This window comes from Myxozyma melibiosi (assembly GCF_037950935.1).
Source record: "Myxozyma melibiosi strain Phaff 52-87 chromosome Unknown BZA70scaffold_1, whole genome shotgun sequence".
NCBI classification, from domain to species: domain Eukaryota; kingdom Fungi; phylum Ascomycota; class Lipomycetes; order Lipomycetales; family Lipomycetaceae; genus Myxozyma; species Myxozyma melibiosi.
In genome coordinates, this window is record NW_027042915.1 from 2,731,366 (window position 1) to 2,748,909 (window position 17,544).

At 51.0% G+C, this 17,544-nt stretch overlaps 3 protein-coding genes across 3 annotated transcripts; 1 reads left to right on the top strand and 2 right to left on the bottom strand.

The window, feature by feature from the left end:
• Positions 1-132: 132 nt before the first annotated feature.
• On the top strand, positions 133-785 carry BZA70DRAFT_287453 (acyl-CoA-binding protein; the record flags this gene model as incomplete). The annotated part of the gene is made up of 4 exons (XM_064913955.1): positions 133-159; positions 399-452; positions 528-599; positions 672-785. The coding sequence occupies 4 exons, from the start codon at positions 133-135 to the stop codon at positions 783-785; spliced, it is 267 nt and encodes an 88-aa protein (XP_064771164.1).
• Positions 578-1,957, bottom strand: BZA70DRAFT_272989 (uncharacterized protein). The gene has a single exon (XM_064911763.1). The coding sequence runs from the start codon at positions 1,923-1,925 to the stop codon at positions 1,050-1,052; it is 876 nt and encodes a 291-aa protein (XP_064771165.1). The 5' UTR covers positions 1,926-1,957; the 3' UTR covers positions 578-1,049.
• Positions 1,958-3,708: 1,751 nt separating this feature from the next.
• On the bottom strand, positions 3,709-5,838 carry BZA70DRAFT_36861 (uncharacterized protein). The gene is made up of 3 exons (XM_064915059.1): positions 4,834-5,838; positions 4,199-4,766; positions 3,709-3,843 (listed from the first exon to the last, which is right to left on the bottom strand). The coding sequence occupies exons 1-3, from the start codon at positions 5,549-5,551 to the stop codon at positions 3,780-3,782; spliced, it is 1,350 nt and encodes a 449-aa protein (XP_064771166.1). The 5' UTR covers positions 5,552-5,838; the 3' UTR covers positions 3,709-3,779.
• Between the last annotated feature and the right edge of the window lie 11,706 nt (positions 5,839-17,544).

Below are 17,544 nucleotides of genomic sequence, written 5' to 3' on the forward strand. Positions count from 1 at the left end.
TCTAAACTAGTCTCTCCCCCTCCCCAACCGGTCTCTATATAATATAACCAACCTCCTGATCCGCTTGATAGATCTCTCTCACCGCGCTTTCGATCGACCTATCTTTTTCGCTGAGAATATATACATACAACCATGCCTTCTGCTGAATTCCAAGCTGCTGTATGTGTATCTGATTTGTGTTTATAAATTGTGGGTTGCAGAGAGAGAGAGAGGATGTAGAGAAAGCGATGCGCGATCGCTGCTTTGATTGATTCAATGACGCAGCGACGATTGATCTCTCGAATCAGTCAGAAGTCTCTTTCAGGCTATTTTCTGTGCTATTTGAATAGCATTGATTTGTCAAAGGTCGAGGTTCAATTGCAGATCTCAGACAGCTAACACAAATTGATTAATCACAGGCCGACGCTGTGCAGAAACTTCCCTCGAAGCCCACCGACGACGAGCTTCTTTCGGTATGCCTGCCTTTTTCTACTTTCTGACTTTGCTATTGCTGTCCAGCTACTGACGTGCGGATTACGCATCACCAGCTCTACGGTTTGTTCAAGCAAGCTACCGTCGGTGACAACGATACCCCCAAGCCCGGTGTCTTTGACCTCAAGGTACATCCCTCTTTCCTCCTTCCTTCCTTCTTATTCTAGAGTTCTTCTCTAACTGGTTGATTTTGTGTGTAGGGCAAGTACAAGTGGAACGCGTGGGACAAGCTGAAGGGCAAATCGACCGAGGAGGCAGAGAAGGAGTACATCGCGCTGGCGGAGAGCTTGATTGCAAAGTACGGCTCGTCGTAAGCTCTCGGCTTGGCTTTGAGTATGTGCTTTGTTGTTGTTAAATAATAAACAGTCTGGTTTTTGTTAAATATATCTACTTTGATGAGTTCTTGAGATTTGAGATCTTGTAAGTGGAATGGAAGAGGAGAAAGCAAGCGCCATGTATTTGATGATTATAAGACCAAACCGCAACTCCGGGAACAAAAAAGAAGCAATTAACAAGCTTAGTAAAACCAGCCGATCCCAAATACTTTACTCAACAGACCGCACATCTGATGAGGAGACCTACACAGACCTTAGCCGACTCTGGCGCCCGCCCCGGCTCTCGGTCTGCTCAAACCCAGTCTGCATCGCGGCATCGATATTCGCCATCTCGCCCCCCGGCTGCCGCCCAAAGAACGCCCACGCGCGCGGCGGCACGGCGGCGGATTCGGGCTGACTCGCGGTGCGCCGGCGGCTGGCTGCCCAGAGCGCGCGGGACTGGCATGGCGGCGGGAGGGGTATGTGGTCGTCGCACGCGGACGATGGCGATGACGAGGACGAGGAGGCGGAGGTGTATGAGCAGGAGGAGAGTTTGCGGGGGGAAGAAGAGGATGCGGGCGCGGTGGTGTACTGGTCGCCGTAAGATGATCGGTGGCCCGAGTCGCTGCTGCGCAGGGCCCATAATTTCTGATAGAGGTTGTCGCAAAAGTAGTGCTGGTACGGCGTCTGTCTTGCGACGGGCGAGGCCGTCGACGAGAGGTACGGCGTGAGCAGGGCGCTTCCGCCGCGGCTGTCGAGCATGCGCAGCGAGGCGGGAGCGGAATGGCGGTGTATCATCATGCTGCTGTTGTTGGTGTTGTGGGAGGAAGGGGAGATCGAGTGCGAGAGCGAGAGCGGGAGGGCGAGTTCGGCGGGGGAGTCGCAGATCGACGGCGGGAGCACGAGGGTGTCGATGTCGTCTGACTCGGCCGGGCTCGAGGATTCTACATTTGCAAGAGCGGAGGATGAAGAAAAGGACAGGGTTGGAGACGCCGGCGGTGGGTGGGCGAGCGCGAGAGGGAGAGGAAGTGCGGGGGAGGAGATGCGGAGCGGCGACGGCGGCGTGTGCTCAGAGGCGGCACCGTCCGGGTTCTGCGGGGAGAGCTTTGAGCGTGGGCATGAGCGGACGAGAGTGGCCATCGCTCTCAGTAGGCAGCACGCATTCAGCTCATAGCCGTGGAGGGAGAGGAGAGGAGAGGAGAGGGTAGGTAATAAAGGATCAAGGACGTGGGACGGACGAGTGCGGGGCAGAGAGCTCGAGCGGAGGAGTTGGACGCGAGCGAGCGAGCGCGCGCTCGAACGCGTGGTGACGTCGGCAGATTTCGAATCGATCGAGGCTAGCGCTGAGAGCTGTTGGAATTTTTACGATGATTTATGTTATTGCTATTGATTGTTGGATATGAGGGTCTACGATGTGGTGGTTATTGTTGCTGGAGTTGGGTGTTTGCTGGTCAGGCGGGGCAGTCGAGCGGGCGGGGTGAGCGCAGAGTAGATTTGGTTTGAATGGTCGTGATCGGCGGGTGTCGCCCTGAGTTCTAGACTGAATATGAACAAGCTGTTTTCAGCAAGGAAGAAGCAGTAAGCACAGTTCATACAGTAGATGCTGGAAGATGCCACTTGAAAAGACTGAATATGAGAGCAAAGCAGGATATGAGAGCAGAGCAGCGAGGGGATAAGAAGAGGAAGGGCAGAGAAATGAAATCTTGTGTTCCCGGGCGTTTGGAGCCACCCTTCTCGATTCTCGGCTGTGGTGATTCCCTCGCTTTTCTTTCTGCTTGTTTGATGTTGTTGTTGTTCATTCGCTTTACTGATACTTGATCAGTCAATCTAGATGATAACCATTCAGAGAAAAGAAGATAATAACACAGCAAAGCAAACCAGACAAACACCAGCACACGAAGCAAGAATGAAATCAAATCGCCAGCTAAAAGCAGAGCTAGTAAACCTACACACCCTCCTAGTCTCCTTTTCTAACACTAATCCTGCTCGATCAGCCATACTCGATCATCTTCACTAATCGCTAGCAATCAATCACTAACCGCTACTCAACTAAAACTACATCCACCAACTAATCAACAGTTACTAGCCTCGAACTGTAATCTTCCTCTTCTTTCCTTCTTGTCTCTGCTCACATGTGCGCGATTTGCGGCAACGGCTCTGATCCGCTGTTTTGGTTCTTCTCGCACTTTCGCTTTTCGCTATCGCCTTTTTCTTCTTTCTTTCTCTTCTCTTCTCTTCTGCTCTGCTCTGCTCTGCTCTTCTCTTCTGCTCTCTCTCCATCTCTCTCTTCTAAGATATAGAAAATACATGATCGTATTAATATATTACACTTTTCGTCGATAACACCAAAATACACAACATATATACAGCTCAAAACAAGCAAACGCGCTCAAAACACCGAAAGACTAGTTATACAAATCAAACAAATCATCAGGAATCGCGCCACAAACATCAAACAATTAATACATAAATAATTACCAGAGTACCTGAGCCGCTCACTCTCTCAGTTTCACATTTCTGCTCTTAACCGAATCGAACGCGCCGTCGACTAATCCAATAACATAATAAATAAATATAAATAATCCCTGCCAATAAATAAAAATGTCCCAAATCAAATCTTGTTCTTTGTACACCCGCCATAGAGAAAACTTTTTCTCTCCTCTTTTTCTTTCTTTTCCCTTCTCTTCCTTTTCTCTTTTCTCCTCTCCTTGTTTTAGCAATGAATCAACACCGATCAGCACTGCTAGCACTAATTCAGCACCGGATGGATCCCCTGCAGCAGCAAAAGATCGTTCCCAACAAACTGCGCCGTCGACGGTGGTGAGAGTGACGAAGGATGCTGCAGCTGGTTAAACGCCGCCACCGCTGCTGAATGAGGCTCATCGTAATCCCATTCGTAGATATTCGACTCGCCCTGTGTTGTCTGCTGTTGACCTTGACTCACATCGTGCGCCGCCTGGAATACGTGATGCTGTAGTTGGTATGCTTGTTGCTTCAGTTGCTGTTGTAATTGTTGTTGCTGTTGTAAGTGTTGTTGTTGTTGTTGTTGTTGTTGTTGCTGCTGCTGCTGCTGTTGCTGCTGCTGCTCGGAAAACGACCGGCGTTGCAATGTGCTCTGATGCTCATGCAAATCGTAAAAGTGCGGATTAGGCTGCTGCGGTGCCATACTGAAAAACGAGTTCTGCGAGCTGCTCGCCTCCTGGAACTGCGTCGGCAGATGATTCGGCACAGACATTGGCGATATCGAACCCGGCGAGCTCGCATTCGACATCGACGCCGAGTGCATGCTTCCATCATCATAGTAAGGCGTCATAAATCCCGCATATTCAAACGCCTGGTCCTGCATCACCATCGCTTGCGCATGCTGCTGTTGCTGATGTTGCTGATGTTGAGGTTGCTGCTGCTGCTGCTGCTGCTGCTGCTGCTGTTGTTGCATCAAATTATGCGAGGCGAGATCAAAGTACATATTGTTCTCCGACAGCAGTTGTCCCTCAGGACCGCCCCCGATCAACAAATGCCGATCGTCAAAGTACGACGACGCCAAATTATCCTGCGAATCATCAGTCCTCATATCGCTCTTGATCGGGTAGAACGCAACCGGCGTCAGCGGTGTCGCCGGCGTCGAAGGCGCTGATGGTGATCCGGCAGCAAACATCGCCGTCGCCGTTGAACTGCTGACGCTGCTTACACTTCCCGACGAATTCGCCCGTTGGCTGTTGCTGCTAAAAGTGCTTCCGCTCGTACTGCTGTTGCTGTTGCTATTGCTTCGGTTGCTGTTGCTCGTAGGGGCTGACGTCGACGACTGAGCGGTGGCGGTCGCCCGACTGCTGCTGGCTTTGCCGGCTGCCGAGCTCGCAGACGTACGGCTCGGACCTCGAGCGCCATGTCGGTTCTTGCACTTGTCCAAATGTCGCTTGAGAATATCACTGCGGCAGAAGCAATCGGTGCAAAAAGTGCACTTGTACGGTCGGTCGCCGGTGTCTGCTATAGCGTTAGTCTCATGATCTTTCTCCAACGAGCCCATTTTAAAACACAGAAAGACGCTTACGTCGTAGCATATGTCGCTTGAGATGCTTCGCATGTAGATACGAGCTCGAGCAGAGCTGGCACTGAAACTTGCCCGCAGCATTCTTGATCGCGATAACGCCCGCGGTGGCGGCCGCGGCAGCCTGCGCTGCGGTGAGAGGAGCGCCGGGCACTTCAGGCGCAGAGCGGGAGGATGCGAGCGATGGCCGGCGCGAGGCAGAGGTGCGTCGAGAGGAGGTCGTGGTCAGGGTGGAGGTGGCGGCGGAGGATGGCGCGGAGGTGTTTGAGAGACCGACGGTCGAGTCCAAAACGTCGTCTGAGAAGGCTCGCGCGAGGAGCCCACGGCTGGTGGCAGGGTGCCCGGGGAAAGCGCCTGCTGGGAATCGAGCCATGGCGAAGGCAGACGGGAGGAGGGCGGGAGGACTGCGGCGGACGGGGAGGGAGCGAAGGAGGCGAGGAAAAGAGACAGAGGAGGGGAAACAAAGGAAAGAAAGAAGCAGAGGGAGCAGAGGAGGAAGAAGAGCAGAGGGAGCGGTATAAGTTCGATTGAACTGAGAACACGCCAAAAAGCAAAGCCAGAGTCCGGGGCACGCGCCTCGAGTTTTTCTGCCTGATCGCTCAGCCCCAGGCCCAAGCTGCAGCCACAACATCGCACCGCCACTGCCAAACCTTAGCTCACTTGTCATGCGCCCGGCGTACCTCAGCGAGAGGTACGGCGACTCGACTCGAGCGTGCGACATCGCGCGCAAACGACGATCAGCACACTGCAGCTGCACGGTTATGTCAGCAATTAGTCGTGTAGCGTCCAAGGTCCTGCCACCTCCCACCGGCGGGTTTTTTTTCTTCGCCGTTGGTGCTCGATCCTTCTTCACCCGCAGACACAGTCGAGAATCAGACTCAGAAACACAGAAACACGAAAACACGTCCTTGGCAATTCGCGGTCGACATCCGAGGTTTTCCGAATTTGCTCGCCGCCCTCGCTCCCTGCGCACTGCACACCGCACCGCGCACCTGTCCGACGCGGCGGCCTTCCGCGATGTCGCGCTCCTCGTCTGCTTCTCGACAACCCTCTCGTGTTTACCCGCTCTCCTCCGGTTCCGGGTTCGCTCTCGCTTCTCTCGGCACCTCGCGAGGGGCCTAAAGCGCACGCGCGCGCGCAAAGTGAGTTTGGTTATAGGGTCGCTAACTACTCCTGCTCTCAACCTCGGGCCGAGCGGGACGCGCGGGACGCGCGCTGGCAAAACCGGCCAGTGTCTGTTTGCTTCTTGGTCCTCAGATCCCTCTTACGACGTAGTATCCTAACTGTCTCTATATTCTACCTAAAGTCAAACTTTGCCGCAAACAAAAATAAGAACAACCAAGTAGCTTGGCTGCCCGCTCGCATCGAATCCGATCGAATCCGATCCAGAGCCGGGCAGTGCTGACGGAGGGCCATGACTACCTCCGGGCTTTGAGGCCTGTCAGTTTTTCCATAGCCCGCGGTCTCGCGTCTGTCACTCGCCGGCATGTCTTCATCGCGATGTCCTGCTAATCTCCGGCGACCGGTGACGTACATCGCGCAGACGACTCACCCAGCAACTTGTTTTTTCCTTGATACACTGCCGCATTCTGCAAGTAGAAAGACAGACAGAATGTCTGTATATTCTACGAAGTGCGACTGCCGCGAGCGCGATCAAGTCGGACGACGGGCCCTCGGGAAGGATGCAATATCGATGATTTAATAAGCTAACCTTCTGTCGAGTTCAGACGATTAATAGATACGCCATAGTAGATAGAAGGCAATTTATTAAAAACTACTTTTGATATAGTCTGTCAATCTATACAGACTCACTCACTCACCTCCCTACCTGCTCACCCGAGGGTGTGTCCTAACTGTGCCATTTGGTTTATATAGTGGTCCATCTAATTAGCAAACCTAACTGCTCTGGTTGGGTTCACCTGCGCAGGTTCCCCTCTTCCCGAGCGCGCTACGGAATTCACCGCGTCCTTCTCTTCAACCAGAACAAAAACCACTTGAAACAGCCTGCTCCGCGGTGATTATTCAAACCTGCGGTACATTTGAGACATTGTCCCTTTTCTGTCTGGCCGATGTGCATACGGGGTCGGAGCGCGCTTGTTCTTTTTTCTGCCCTGAGCTTTGGGATTCCGTTTAGTTAGTTTGCCTGATTTTCTAATTATTTTCTATCACTCTCCTTTTGCTCATCGCGTCCTAGGTTTTAGTCCGTTATATAATTTTATATTCATTTGTCTTGTCGATGTGATGGTAGTTTAACGTCCAGCCGGGGTTTCCGATCAACTATATCCCCGAGCCACGCCGCGCTCTTCTCTGAACTCGCCTAGATGGCGAGCGAGCGCGTCGGTGTATTATGACGCATTCTACGGTAAACACTAGAAGCAACGCGCAGGGTCTGGTGAGTGGCACACCGCACAGTCAGCGAGGTGTATCCAAGATTCCGAATCCGGATATCCCGACAAGCGATCGCCTGCTGCAGATCGTGCGACGAGCGTGTGAGTCCGTGTGAGTGTGAGCGGGCGTGTTTGTTTGGCTTGCGAGTGCGCGTGCGCGGGAGCAGAAAGCAAAACAATAACAAAGTGAAACAGCGAGGAAAAAAAGAAACGGGTTACAAAGAAAAGAAAGAAAAGAGCAGGCAGATACCGTTGAGCGAAATAAAGGAAAAGAATAAACCAGAGAGGGAAGAGCGAGGAAAGTAGGACGATAACCTCTTAATATCAGCCAGGCGGTAATACATTAATATCAGCCAGGCGGTAATCTTGAAAATCCTGCATACAACGTGCAGGACGCCCACGATAATGCTTCATACATGCGACGCGAGAAGCACAGTTCCTCGCTCCTGTTCCGCGCCCTCCTCGTCCTCTGCGCTCTGCTCTATCTCTATCTCTGCCACTGTCTCTCTAGCTCTCTCCTCGCTCGCAGCCGTTGCAGCCCCTATCGCGCACGTCATGCACGCATCATGCAAGAAATCGGGCTTAACGACCTACTACTGCAACCAGAGCTTTTACTTTTTTGCCCTTTGCCATTTGCAGCAAGGGTTTGCGCTGGCCCTAGACCTGCCTCGCTCCCGCTCTCGCTGTGATCCGCCGGGCTGGACTGCGCCGGTCTGACTTGGCTTTAGCGCTTTGGCGCTTTAGCGCTTTAGCTATGCGGTTTGAGTTCTGAAGCCTATATCTGCCTCTAGGCGACTACTTCTGGCAACCGCGCCAGGCTGGCATGCATCGAATACGAGTAGACACTCAATTGAGCACCGAGATATGCTTTGTCCACCTGCATTCGCGCAGCTAGTTTGCCTCGTCTGTCCTGGTCCTGTCTGCCTGTTGCGGCTGCCGTTGCAACGTCTGTAGAGGTGCGCAATAGTACAGAGGGCCATCCACCCTGCTGTTTAGTGCAGCCGTACTTCTTTTTTTTTTGTTTCTATTGTGTTCTGATCTAGTCTGCCTCGCGCTCTTTGTGTAGAGTCCCTTTGCTAGGGTTTCTCGATATAAAACACTAAAATTAAATTGCAGCCGCTCTAGTCGATAAACGAGAGCGTCAATTCCGCTTTTCGGCCTAGCGTCATCGTGTAATTCCTGCATGGCTGCGCTCAGCCAATTATTCTCCCTTTGGACGTATAGAATGGTAGGATAACAACAAATGCGATATCAAATGAATAATAATAAGAGATCTTGAAAAGTGATAAATAACATGAATAAGATTAATTAGAAAGCTAGACAATAAATTAGAATCGAAAGACAAGCAAAGAGAGATTTAACGGCAACTCGCGACTTAGTCCACGAACCAAATAGGATGTTTGTGATTGCATACGGCTAGTGAAGACTAGTAAAACTAACAGCCATTTTACCTTCCGGCGAGCACAGCACCGCAAAGCGGAACCGAAACTACACACTGCGAGCACAAGAGGACAGAGGGTTGAGTGACGAGTTATCCGCTGCCGCTACTGCTGCCTGCTGTTGCCTGATCGTTTGTCGTTGTGATTTGGCTGACCTAGACCTACATTCCATCTGCTTGGCTCCCACCCAGCACGCCTGGCTTTTTTCTTTTTCCTGTTCATTGCTCGGTGTAGGATTGGGAAGGTCGACGACCGGGGAGGGCCACGCATTCGACTTGTTTCGCTGCCTTCGTTATCTTCGTCGGCGTCGAATATGCCCTGTGCTCAATCGGCGCACGCGACGCTGCGCTCGCACGTTATCTGCCATACTTTCCTAAACGAAAATGAAAACCCCCGAAAGACAACATTTTGATCAATATTGTAAATCAGCAAAAGCAGATTCCTCTCTGCTTCTGCTCTAGTTGATATAGCTGGAAGCAAATGTACAAGATAACCTTAAAATTGTTGGGAGCAAACCTGGCTCGACTGCGCGAAGGGCGCGTGCTCTGCCAGAAAGCGCCGACAGGCCACCCAAATTATCTGGGGACGCCGACCGACCTACGACCACGACCGACCGCGTGCGCGCTGGCTTGCTGCACACCCTACGTCTCGCTTAGGCGGTTTTTGTGTTTCCTGTCCAGAGGCTTCTGCTCTCGTCCGATATCCGGCGGTGAAGGCTTTGACAAAGATAGTGAACTGACTCCACGCTAAACTGCTAAGCCGAAGACATATTTCACTACGTACAGAGGAGGAGGGGAAGCGACACTCTGCAGACCGCCGCTAGCCCAATCATGCTTGACTGCCGATCTATACGTCAGACGTCTCCTTTTCATCGACAGGAAAAAAGATAATGACGGTGCTAGTGCAAAAATAAAAATACAATTGCTACCACGGAGGTTTCACTAAAATTTTAGTCGATCCAAGTCTACCGACTTCCACGATCTACCGTTCAGCGAGAGCCCCCTTTCCTTTAGTGTAGTCCCATCCCCCTGCGCCACGTTTCTCCTCTTTGATTGTAATCATTACGGCAGTCTGACTGATCGGCGTTGTACTTAGACTCGCAACTGTGTCTCCCTCAACGGAAAATAATAGCAAACGAAATGCCATCTGTCACTCTTCAGCTCTGAAACTGTGATGATAAAAACTAGTCTGCTCTCTCCCGCTCTCCAGCCCTCTGCCTGCTCTCGTTTCACCATCTCTCTTGTACGTACGAGTATCTCCAACACTCCATTCATCTGCAGAAACAACGCACTTGCTCTCGCCCGGTAATTGACTTCTCGGACTTTTCTCTCACTGCAGGGACCCTCGTCGTCGACACTCACAAACTCTATCACCTTCACTCACTCAAATTTCGGAACGAGCACTGCTCTGATCGCTTTTCATTTCTCGTCATTGAGTAATCTTGCACGTGTTGCTCGTCTTCTTTGCCGGTACCTCTTCTTTTCGGGCATTCTTGCAACGGCCTTCCATACAACAGTTTTTGGGAACTCTCGTACTGCTAACGGTTTGACGATGGACGTGTATTCGGCGACTCTGTAGCGTCATCTTGATCGCTCTCAGTCAGCTACTGCACCTGACGAGACCCAATCAAAGCAATAACTCCCGAATCAAATCAATTTACCATACCACAGGATCTGTTATACCCCCAACCGCCGCGAATCCCTGCACAGCTTGGCAGGGTCTATTTCCCATCTCGGCAACCGCCCGCGCATGCCTTTCGCCGTTCTCTTCTCTCTGTTCTGAAGTTCTGCAAGAGAAGGGCATGATGGAATCAAGCGCGATTTTTGGTGATCTTCGTCGGCGTCATCTGCCTGTACTGAGTTTTCCAGAGCCGAAGTGGGAGGGAAGAGCTCAGCTCTCGTCTGCCTACGGCCTACCACTACCATGGAGTGATCAGTCAACTCAATTTACACTTGTAAAGCTCTCTTTTCTGCAAAAGAGAAGTAAACTTTGTCCAAGGATGGAGAAATGTGACGACGAGATGTGAAATCGTTGGGCATGCTATGACGACGTGCGCTCGTTTCGCTGGGGTGCTGGTTGTTTCTATTCTGGCGTCTCTCCGTCACAGGCGCTCATGTATAAATAGTGCTTTGGATTATTTATAGAATGGAGTTTGATCCGTTATAGTTGCATAGAAAGCATATTACCAAAAAAGATGAAAACAGATGACGACGAGCGCACAGTCTGACACTGTCCCGCGTCGCAAGTTCCGCCTACACACGCCAACGAGAGTACTCAGTAAAGAAAAAACAGCATTTTACTTGCTGGTCTGCGAACTAGACTTGTGCTGAAACAGACTAGTTTGCCAGAATGCAGATCAAAGCGTGTCCACGATGTGCGCGCGTATCGCAAAGGGTACGCACGCATCAGCGAAACCCCCATCGACACCGTCCATCAAGCCACACATCCTCTGTACCTTCCACCCCCATCTCCATTCTTTCCTCAGCCTCTTGTCGTGATGTGTAAGACGCCGGGTGCCGTATGGAACGCGTGATTTAGTGGTCCGATAGATTTGACGTGGTGGTGGATATCTTCTGCGTGTCGCCGCGCCCGGGCCGGATCAGAGTTTTTCCGTCCCGTGGCTCGGGAGCTGGATCAGCTCGCGGCTCAGACAGTGCCTGGTCTGGCGCACGGCTCTGTTCTTCCTTTCCCTCGTTTTTTTCCTCTATCTTTTCTAGCGCAAATAATTTTTTAGCCTGATTGACAGAAGCCAAACAATTAAAGATTAGACAGACATCTATAATAATAGATCAGGAGAATAGAACGACTTGCACGGCGATTCCGCAAAGCTGGAAAAGCGCCGCATGCCAGCTGCTTCTCTTGTCTGCCCTCTTGCTTAGCCGAGTCTTTGATCTGGTCTCGTGTCTTTCGCGTTATCGACTGCAATGACGACGACGTGCATTCTAGGTGTCTTGGGCGTGACTGGCGGATTATGATGGGCGGTTGACTTGATTTACTTGATCAGGATCGTCGGATGTAGTTTAACAAACGCCGGCCACCGAAAGACTGAGATGATCTCGGATCCTTTTGAGCAAGTACATTTGCACGAACTCGATATTCACACAAAGCCTAGCACATCATATACCATCTTAGTAGATTGCATAAGTTGGCAGTACCAATTCAAAAGACTCTTCCTTCAACGTTGCGCGTAGTCGGCGCTTGATCTTCAATCCCTGCTACCGCGCGCGTCAGCCAGACCGAGAGATCGTTGCATCATCATGCATGTACGCGCGCTTTCTCTGCTGACTTCTGAGATTTATATTGCGGCTGAAGTTTTTACAGAGGTATTATTTTTATCAACTTTTGATTGTCGCTTTCGTGGCTAGGAATCTACAGACGAAGGGAGCGGAGCAAGTTGACGTTTTGGGCACGCGTCAAAGTAGATCTTCCTGCACGCATGCACACGCAGCTCAAGAATCAAGAAATCCAAAATAAGCAGAAAACAAAACCATTCTCAGTCACTCAATCGAAGCCACGCGCTACAATCATACCCGCGAAAATAAAACGTGTAGATCAGCCAGCGAACAATAAAACAAAGCGTGCCCTCCGCCGCCGCCGTCCGTGGCCGCCGCGCCGCCGCGCAGTTGCCCTTTGTTGCCCAGAAGTCCCAGCGGCTCGGGTGACTTCTGTCCAAGTTTTCTCTGCCAGTTTTTTTTTTTCCGCGCTGTTTGTCTTCCGTGTTCCGTTTTTACCGCGGTGTCCTCTTTTCGCGTGGTTTTTTTTTTTTCATTTCCCGTATTCTAGAATGAGTTAGTTTTGATTATAGCGGCTATAATGTAGTATGACGCCGGCAGGGTTCAGGATTTTTTTTTTATAATGCGGGATTACGTCTGCCTGCAGCAGCAGTTCAGATAGATTTCATCAAAAATACCGAGTAAAGCGAATATGTTTCTAGAAAAGCACAATGACTTCATCATGTTTTTGATCCAATTGTCATGTTCATCAGGAGCGCAGGAATCGAAAAGAGTGCGAAAGCAGGAGCGCTCGACACAGGACGCAGGAGGGTACGTACACGTCCTGAGCTGCGCAAGCCACGCATGCATTTGGTTTGTTTAGTTTTTTTAGAGATGGGTGAGCACGATGAGGACAGGAGATGGTGGGCTGACGAAAGAAAGGTGAGGGCTGCGAGGATTGGGTTTAGAGGTTCACGTGGTCTCGATGTGGCTTTCTCTTCGTCTCTTTGATTTCTTTGTTCATACCTCCTGCGCGCAGTAATTGTTTCGATTCTCTGCTTCAAATCGATCAAGCACGATTATTCATAACCGTTCGAAGATACCAGAAAAAAGAAGGATCAGAAGGACAAAAGCGACTGCGGTACTCCAGATCGAGGGCGTCACTTGCTTCCATCCCGGCCGCAGCCGAGAAAGCTTACAATTAATTTCACGACCAGCTCTCTTTGAAGAGAAAAATTTTCCCGTCTTTATTCTCCTGATCTCCCTCTCCGTGCTTAGTCAGAGTTTCTTTATCTATATCGTGCAATCAGATCATTGACAACTGCCAACATACAAAAAAATACCCAGAAAATCAAAAGATTCAATCCTCTGCAATAAATCAACAAACAAGCGATCGAGCGAGAGGATAAAAATCAGAATAGCAGACACCAGCAGGCAAGAAAAATTCGTTCCCGTGACGTCAGTGGCGTATTATCGCCTCGCGCCCGTCCTCGTTTTCTCCGGACTCGGGGATTTTTCTTTGCTCTTTGCTCGTGCGGCGGGATTCTGTTCGGCAGTCTCCGGTTCTGCTGCGGAATCAGACGACAAGATCGACAATTGATATTAGGAAAAATGTCAAGAAAGGTTATAAAAAATAAAAATGATATGTTTACTAGTCTGCTTGCATTCTTAGTCTGTTGATTGCTGCATATGCATCTCGGTTTTTGGCGGACAGCGCCAGCGCGGAAGTAGTTTTGCCTTTCCTACTCTGGCTACACCTGTCAGTCGCGTGACGAGCCAGCGAAAAAAAAAATCGCGAGGGAAAAACTCCAGGTGTGGCGTGCGGGAGAGGCGCTTTTAGCTAGTGTTTTTTTGGGAAGAGGTCAGGACTGAGGTAAATCTACTTAAGTCGACATTCGACAGAGACAAGAGCGTTTCTGGGGTGGAAGGACGCGGGTGTCCCGAGGTTCAGGTGGACGAGATCGATAACTTCTCGGATCAAAAGCGATGACGACTCCGGCGTTACTGATTTTTACTTGTACTCCAGGATTTAATCCATTGTTTAATATTTGCCAAATGTGGTGTTTATTTACTAAACAGAGACGCGCGGTAGTGCGGATAAATCGTACTGTCATCACAATGAGAATGAACAGTCTCATGCCAGCCGATCCGCGATTGCAAGTCAGCAGGCCTCCAATCAATCTGCTCTCTACATTTCACACCCGACGCAAGTCATAACGACAACGATCAACCAAGTAGAAGTGGCGGATCACGCATTCAAGACAACGTGGGTGAGAAAAACCATCCGGAGGCGAAGCAAACCGAGCAGGTGTGTGGCTATCACCCGCGTCGCATTTTCCCGGGCCGCCATCAACCTCACCCGCGAAATCCGGGGGATCCGCGATGCTCAGCAAGGCAAGACACACACAAAAAAAGTAAACGTAAAAAAGCAACAGCAAAAAAAAGGTCAATTCAGGCATAATTGGCCCCTGCACGCGTGCTCGCAGTGCGTTGGTCGAGAGGAAGGCTGTTCGATTTTTTCGTTCGTGCAGACGAGAAGACGGGCGTGCGCGCGCAATTACGTTTTTCCGCTGCGCGCAACCCCTCCGGTGTTGGCTTGTGCTGTGGCTTTTTCCGCGCTCCCCCTCTCTAGTTCGTTCTCAGAGCCTCGGCAGAGCAGAGGGTGACCGCCGGCCTTGTTTTGCTTTCGGTCGTTGGTTCGTCAGATGACTGGATTGCTGATTCGTCTCTACGCGGGGGTTTGAGCAACAGTCGTGCAGCCGTTGTAAGGGATCAGGAAGACGCAAACACGTGCACTAAGAGCAGACCTCCAACCGACCTCTTATCGACTTGCGCCTCTTCTAGAATGACTGATAATTTTCATAATTTATTTATTCTAAAACAAGTGTGCAGCTAGCTGGACTACCAAGATATTGATTAGCTCGAAAGACAGAACATCCGCGCAATTTTCTATAAAAAGTACTTAACTCGCCACGTGGCTGCGCGCCCCCGGCGCGAGGGAATGGAGCTAGCAGCGGATCGCCACTGTAGGTTGACCGCCTTGATTTACATCGCTGTGTACTAATGATCTCGAAGTATAGGAGAATTTTGGAAATATTGGTAAATGAAATTGAGCTACGATATTTTGATTTTGGGATTCGCAAAAATCGCGATGAATTAGAAAAGAGAAAGGAGATCATAAGGAGATTCTACGCCATCAGCACACAATGAATCCATTATTCATGAGCAGAGACAGTCAGTAGATCCCCCGGAACTTACCGTACATTCAGCCGTTTATCTCGCCACTTGATGATCAAAAGGCTTGGTGGACGCACCCCCAACAACACCAAGCGTGCAGCGCGCGCTCCTGATTCCAGGCCTGCGGAACTAGCCATGCGGCGGAGGTGTGGCAGCGCAGGAGGGCAAGAGTGCTGGAGACGATAGTTTGGGAACATGGGATTATGTCTATGCGCATGACATTTCGGTTGCTGACTTATCTCTGCGACAAGACAGAGCAAGGAGGGTGTGAATGGAGACACGAGAAAGGTTATTATGAGACGATGAAGACGTTGGGTTATCGGCGTACCGCTGTGAGTTGCGTATCAACTGATCTCACATGTCACTGAAGAGCAGGGACTTAGCAGTGGCGAGCAAGAAGTCTACGTAGTCTCTATTCATTGAATCAGGGCTGAGCAGGTCAGTCACTAGTGAGCCCAGAAATACTGGTCAACCATCCTCCTCTGCTCATCGACATCGACCGAGGGACGTTAAGGTTGCAGCTCTTCCCCTCTTCCACCCTGCCCTGCCCTGCCCTGAAGTTATTCTGAGACCATTCGCCCACCTCTCGTCTTTGCTCGCCGCGGTCCCACACCTTTGGAAGCAGCAGCGGCGGATAAATACAAAGCACCAGCGATAACGTGGGTTTGTCGCGTGGCCAAACTGTCCGCGTAGCACAGCCGACTTGTTTGAAATTCAACCTTAACGGCTGTTCCTGCCCTTTGCGGATGCCCTCGACTCGCACCTCTCTGCCTGCTTCGGCTCCACCCCTCCGCCTGACCTTCTTCTCGGTCTGCCTCCGAGGTCTCGTCACAAGAGTATAAGCTAGGTTCGCGATTCTTGGTTCCCGGGATAGGCTTGGCGCGAAGGAGATCCTACGTCGGATTCGTGTTGGAAGAAAGGCAACACGAGCGGATTAGAAGACGGATTGGCAAATCGATTAGTCAACCGCCGCAGAACAGAGAGCGGCCGCGCCGGAAAAACCAGCACCGGGGGAGCGGAGCTCGCTTCAGGCTCCCTTTTTACAACACAAACGGCGAACTGAGGCAGGAGAATATTCACATCGAACAAAAAGGCTCATTCTGATCCAACAGAGAGGTGGGGGCGGATATGGCGGACAATTTGCCGGTGGCGGCGGAAAGACGCGCGAGGGAGGAGGAGGGAATCGAATGAGCAGAAGAGAGGCGGATTAGGTTTGGCTGTTATTGGGTTTGGGTTGCCTGCAAGTTAGTTTCATGTCGAGCGGAGGAAGGTTTGCGCTAATGCTGATAGTGGGCTAGTCCCGACATGAGAGCGCAGGCGTGGGCTGGAGTCTGCCTGCGTCTGCCTGCGCGCGTTTGTGTTGAGCTAATGCTGCAGTTCTTGCATTGCTGTTGAGTGTATGGCGGAATAGAGCAGGCAAAAGCGAAAAGACGCCCAAGACGCTCGGTCGGGGAAGGGCGGACAGAGACCCGATGAAGACCGGCTGACAACAGCAGGCAGAAAAAGCAAAGCCGAGGAAGAGTTTGACGTATGAGTCGTGGCGGGTGGCCAGCGTACTCATGAGCTGGGTACGACCAAAGCTTCTGACGAAATAAATCAGCAGCTGCGACGGAAACAAAGGCTGTTGCTCCTTTTGTTGTTGTTGTCGTTGGCGACAAGCTTCGTCCAGGTCAACGGCTCGCGGATTACCGCCCTTCGAGCACTCTTATTAACCATCGAAGCGGTCTAGAAACAAGCAGAGGCAACGAGAAGGAAAGGGGACAAAGAGAGAAAGAAAAGAGCTCGTGAGGAAGAGATATCAGAGGGCACGGATGCCGGTCGCCTTCACGAGCCTCCTCTTCCATATCCATCCTGTCCTTTCTTCTTTTGGCTGGCGATGTTTTAATTTCGAGCTGCTTAGCATCTGTTTGGCTGCTGGCAGATTTATTAGGGTCTCTTTGCAAAGCTTTCTGCGGCGGATTGTCATTCCACCTGCCCCCTGTGCAGCATCGCCCTTGTCAACGCTCTCGCGCTCTGCTAATACTCGCGTTCATCAATCATGAGATAGGTCACTCTTCCTCATCTCCGAATGCGGATCATGTTATTTACAGCCACGTGCGCGGTTAGATTACCATTTAATTGCGCCCGATTTACAGTTTCCTGCTGCTGCATCCAGTTGGCAATCCTCAGTGGCAGTAAAGCGCAGATATGCTGTGGCTTCGAAATAGAATTATTAGCAGCGCTGCGGTTGACAGGCCTTCTTTACTTTAATTAGCCTTGGAGATGCATACGCAAATCTTTTCTTTTAATACTGGAGCCGCCGCTTCGGATAATATATTCGCAAGCCGAGATTCGGGACTAAGAAAGCGGTAAACAGCCATCTCTGCTCTGCCTGCTCTTCTCTGCTCCTACTTGAGCCCGAGTCTGTAGTTGAACCTGCTGTGATCACAGAATATCGAC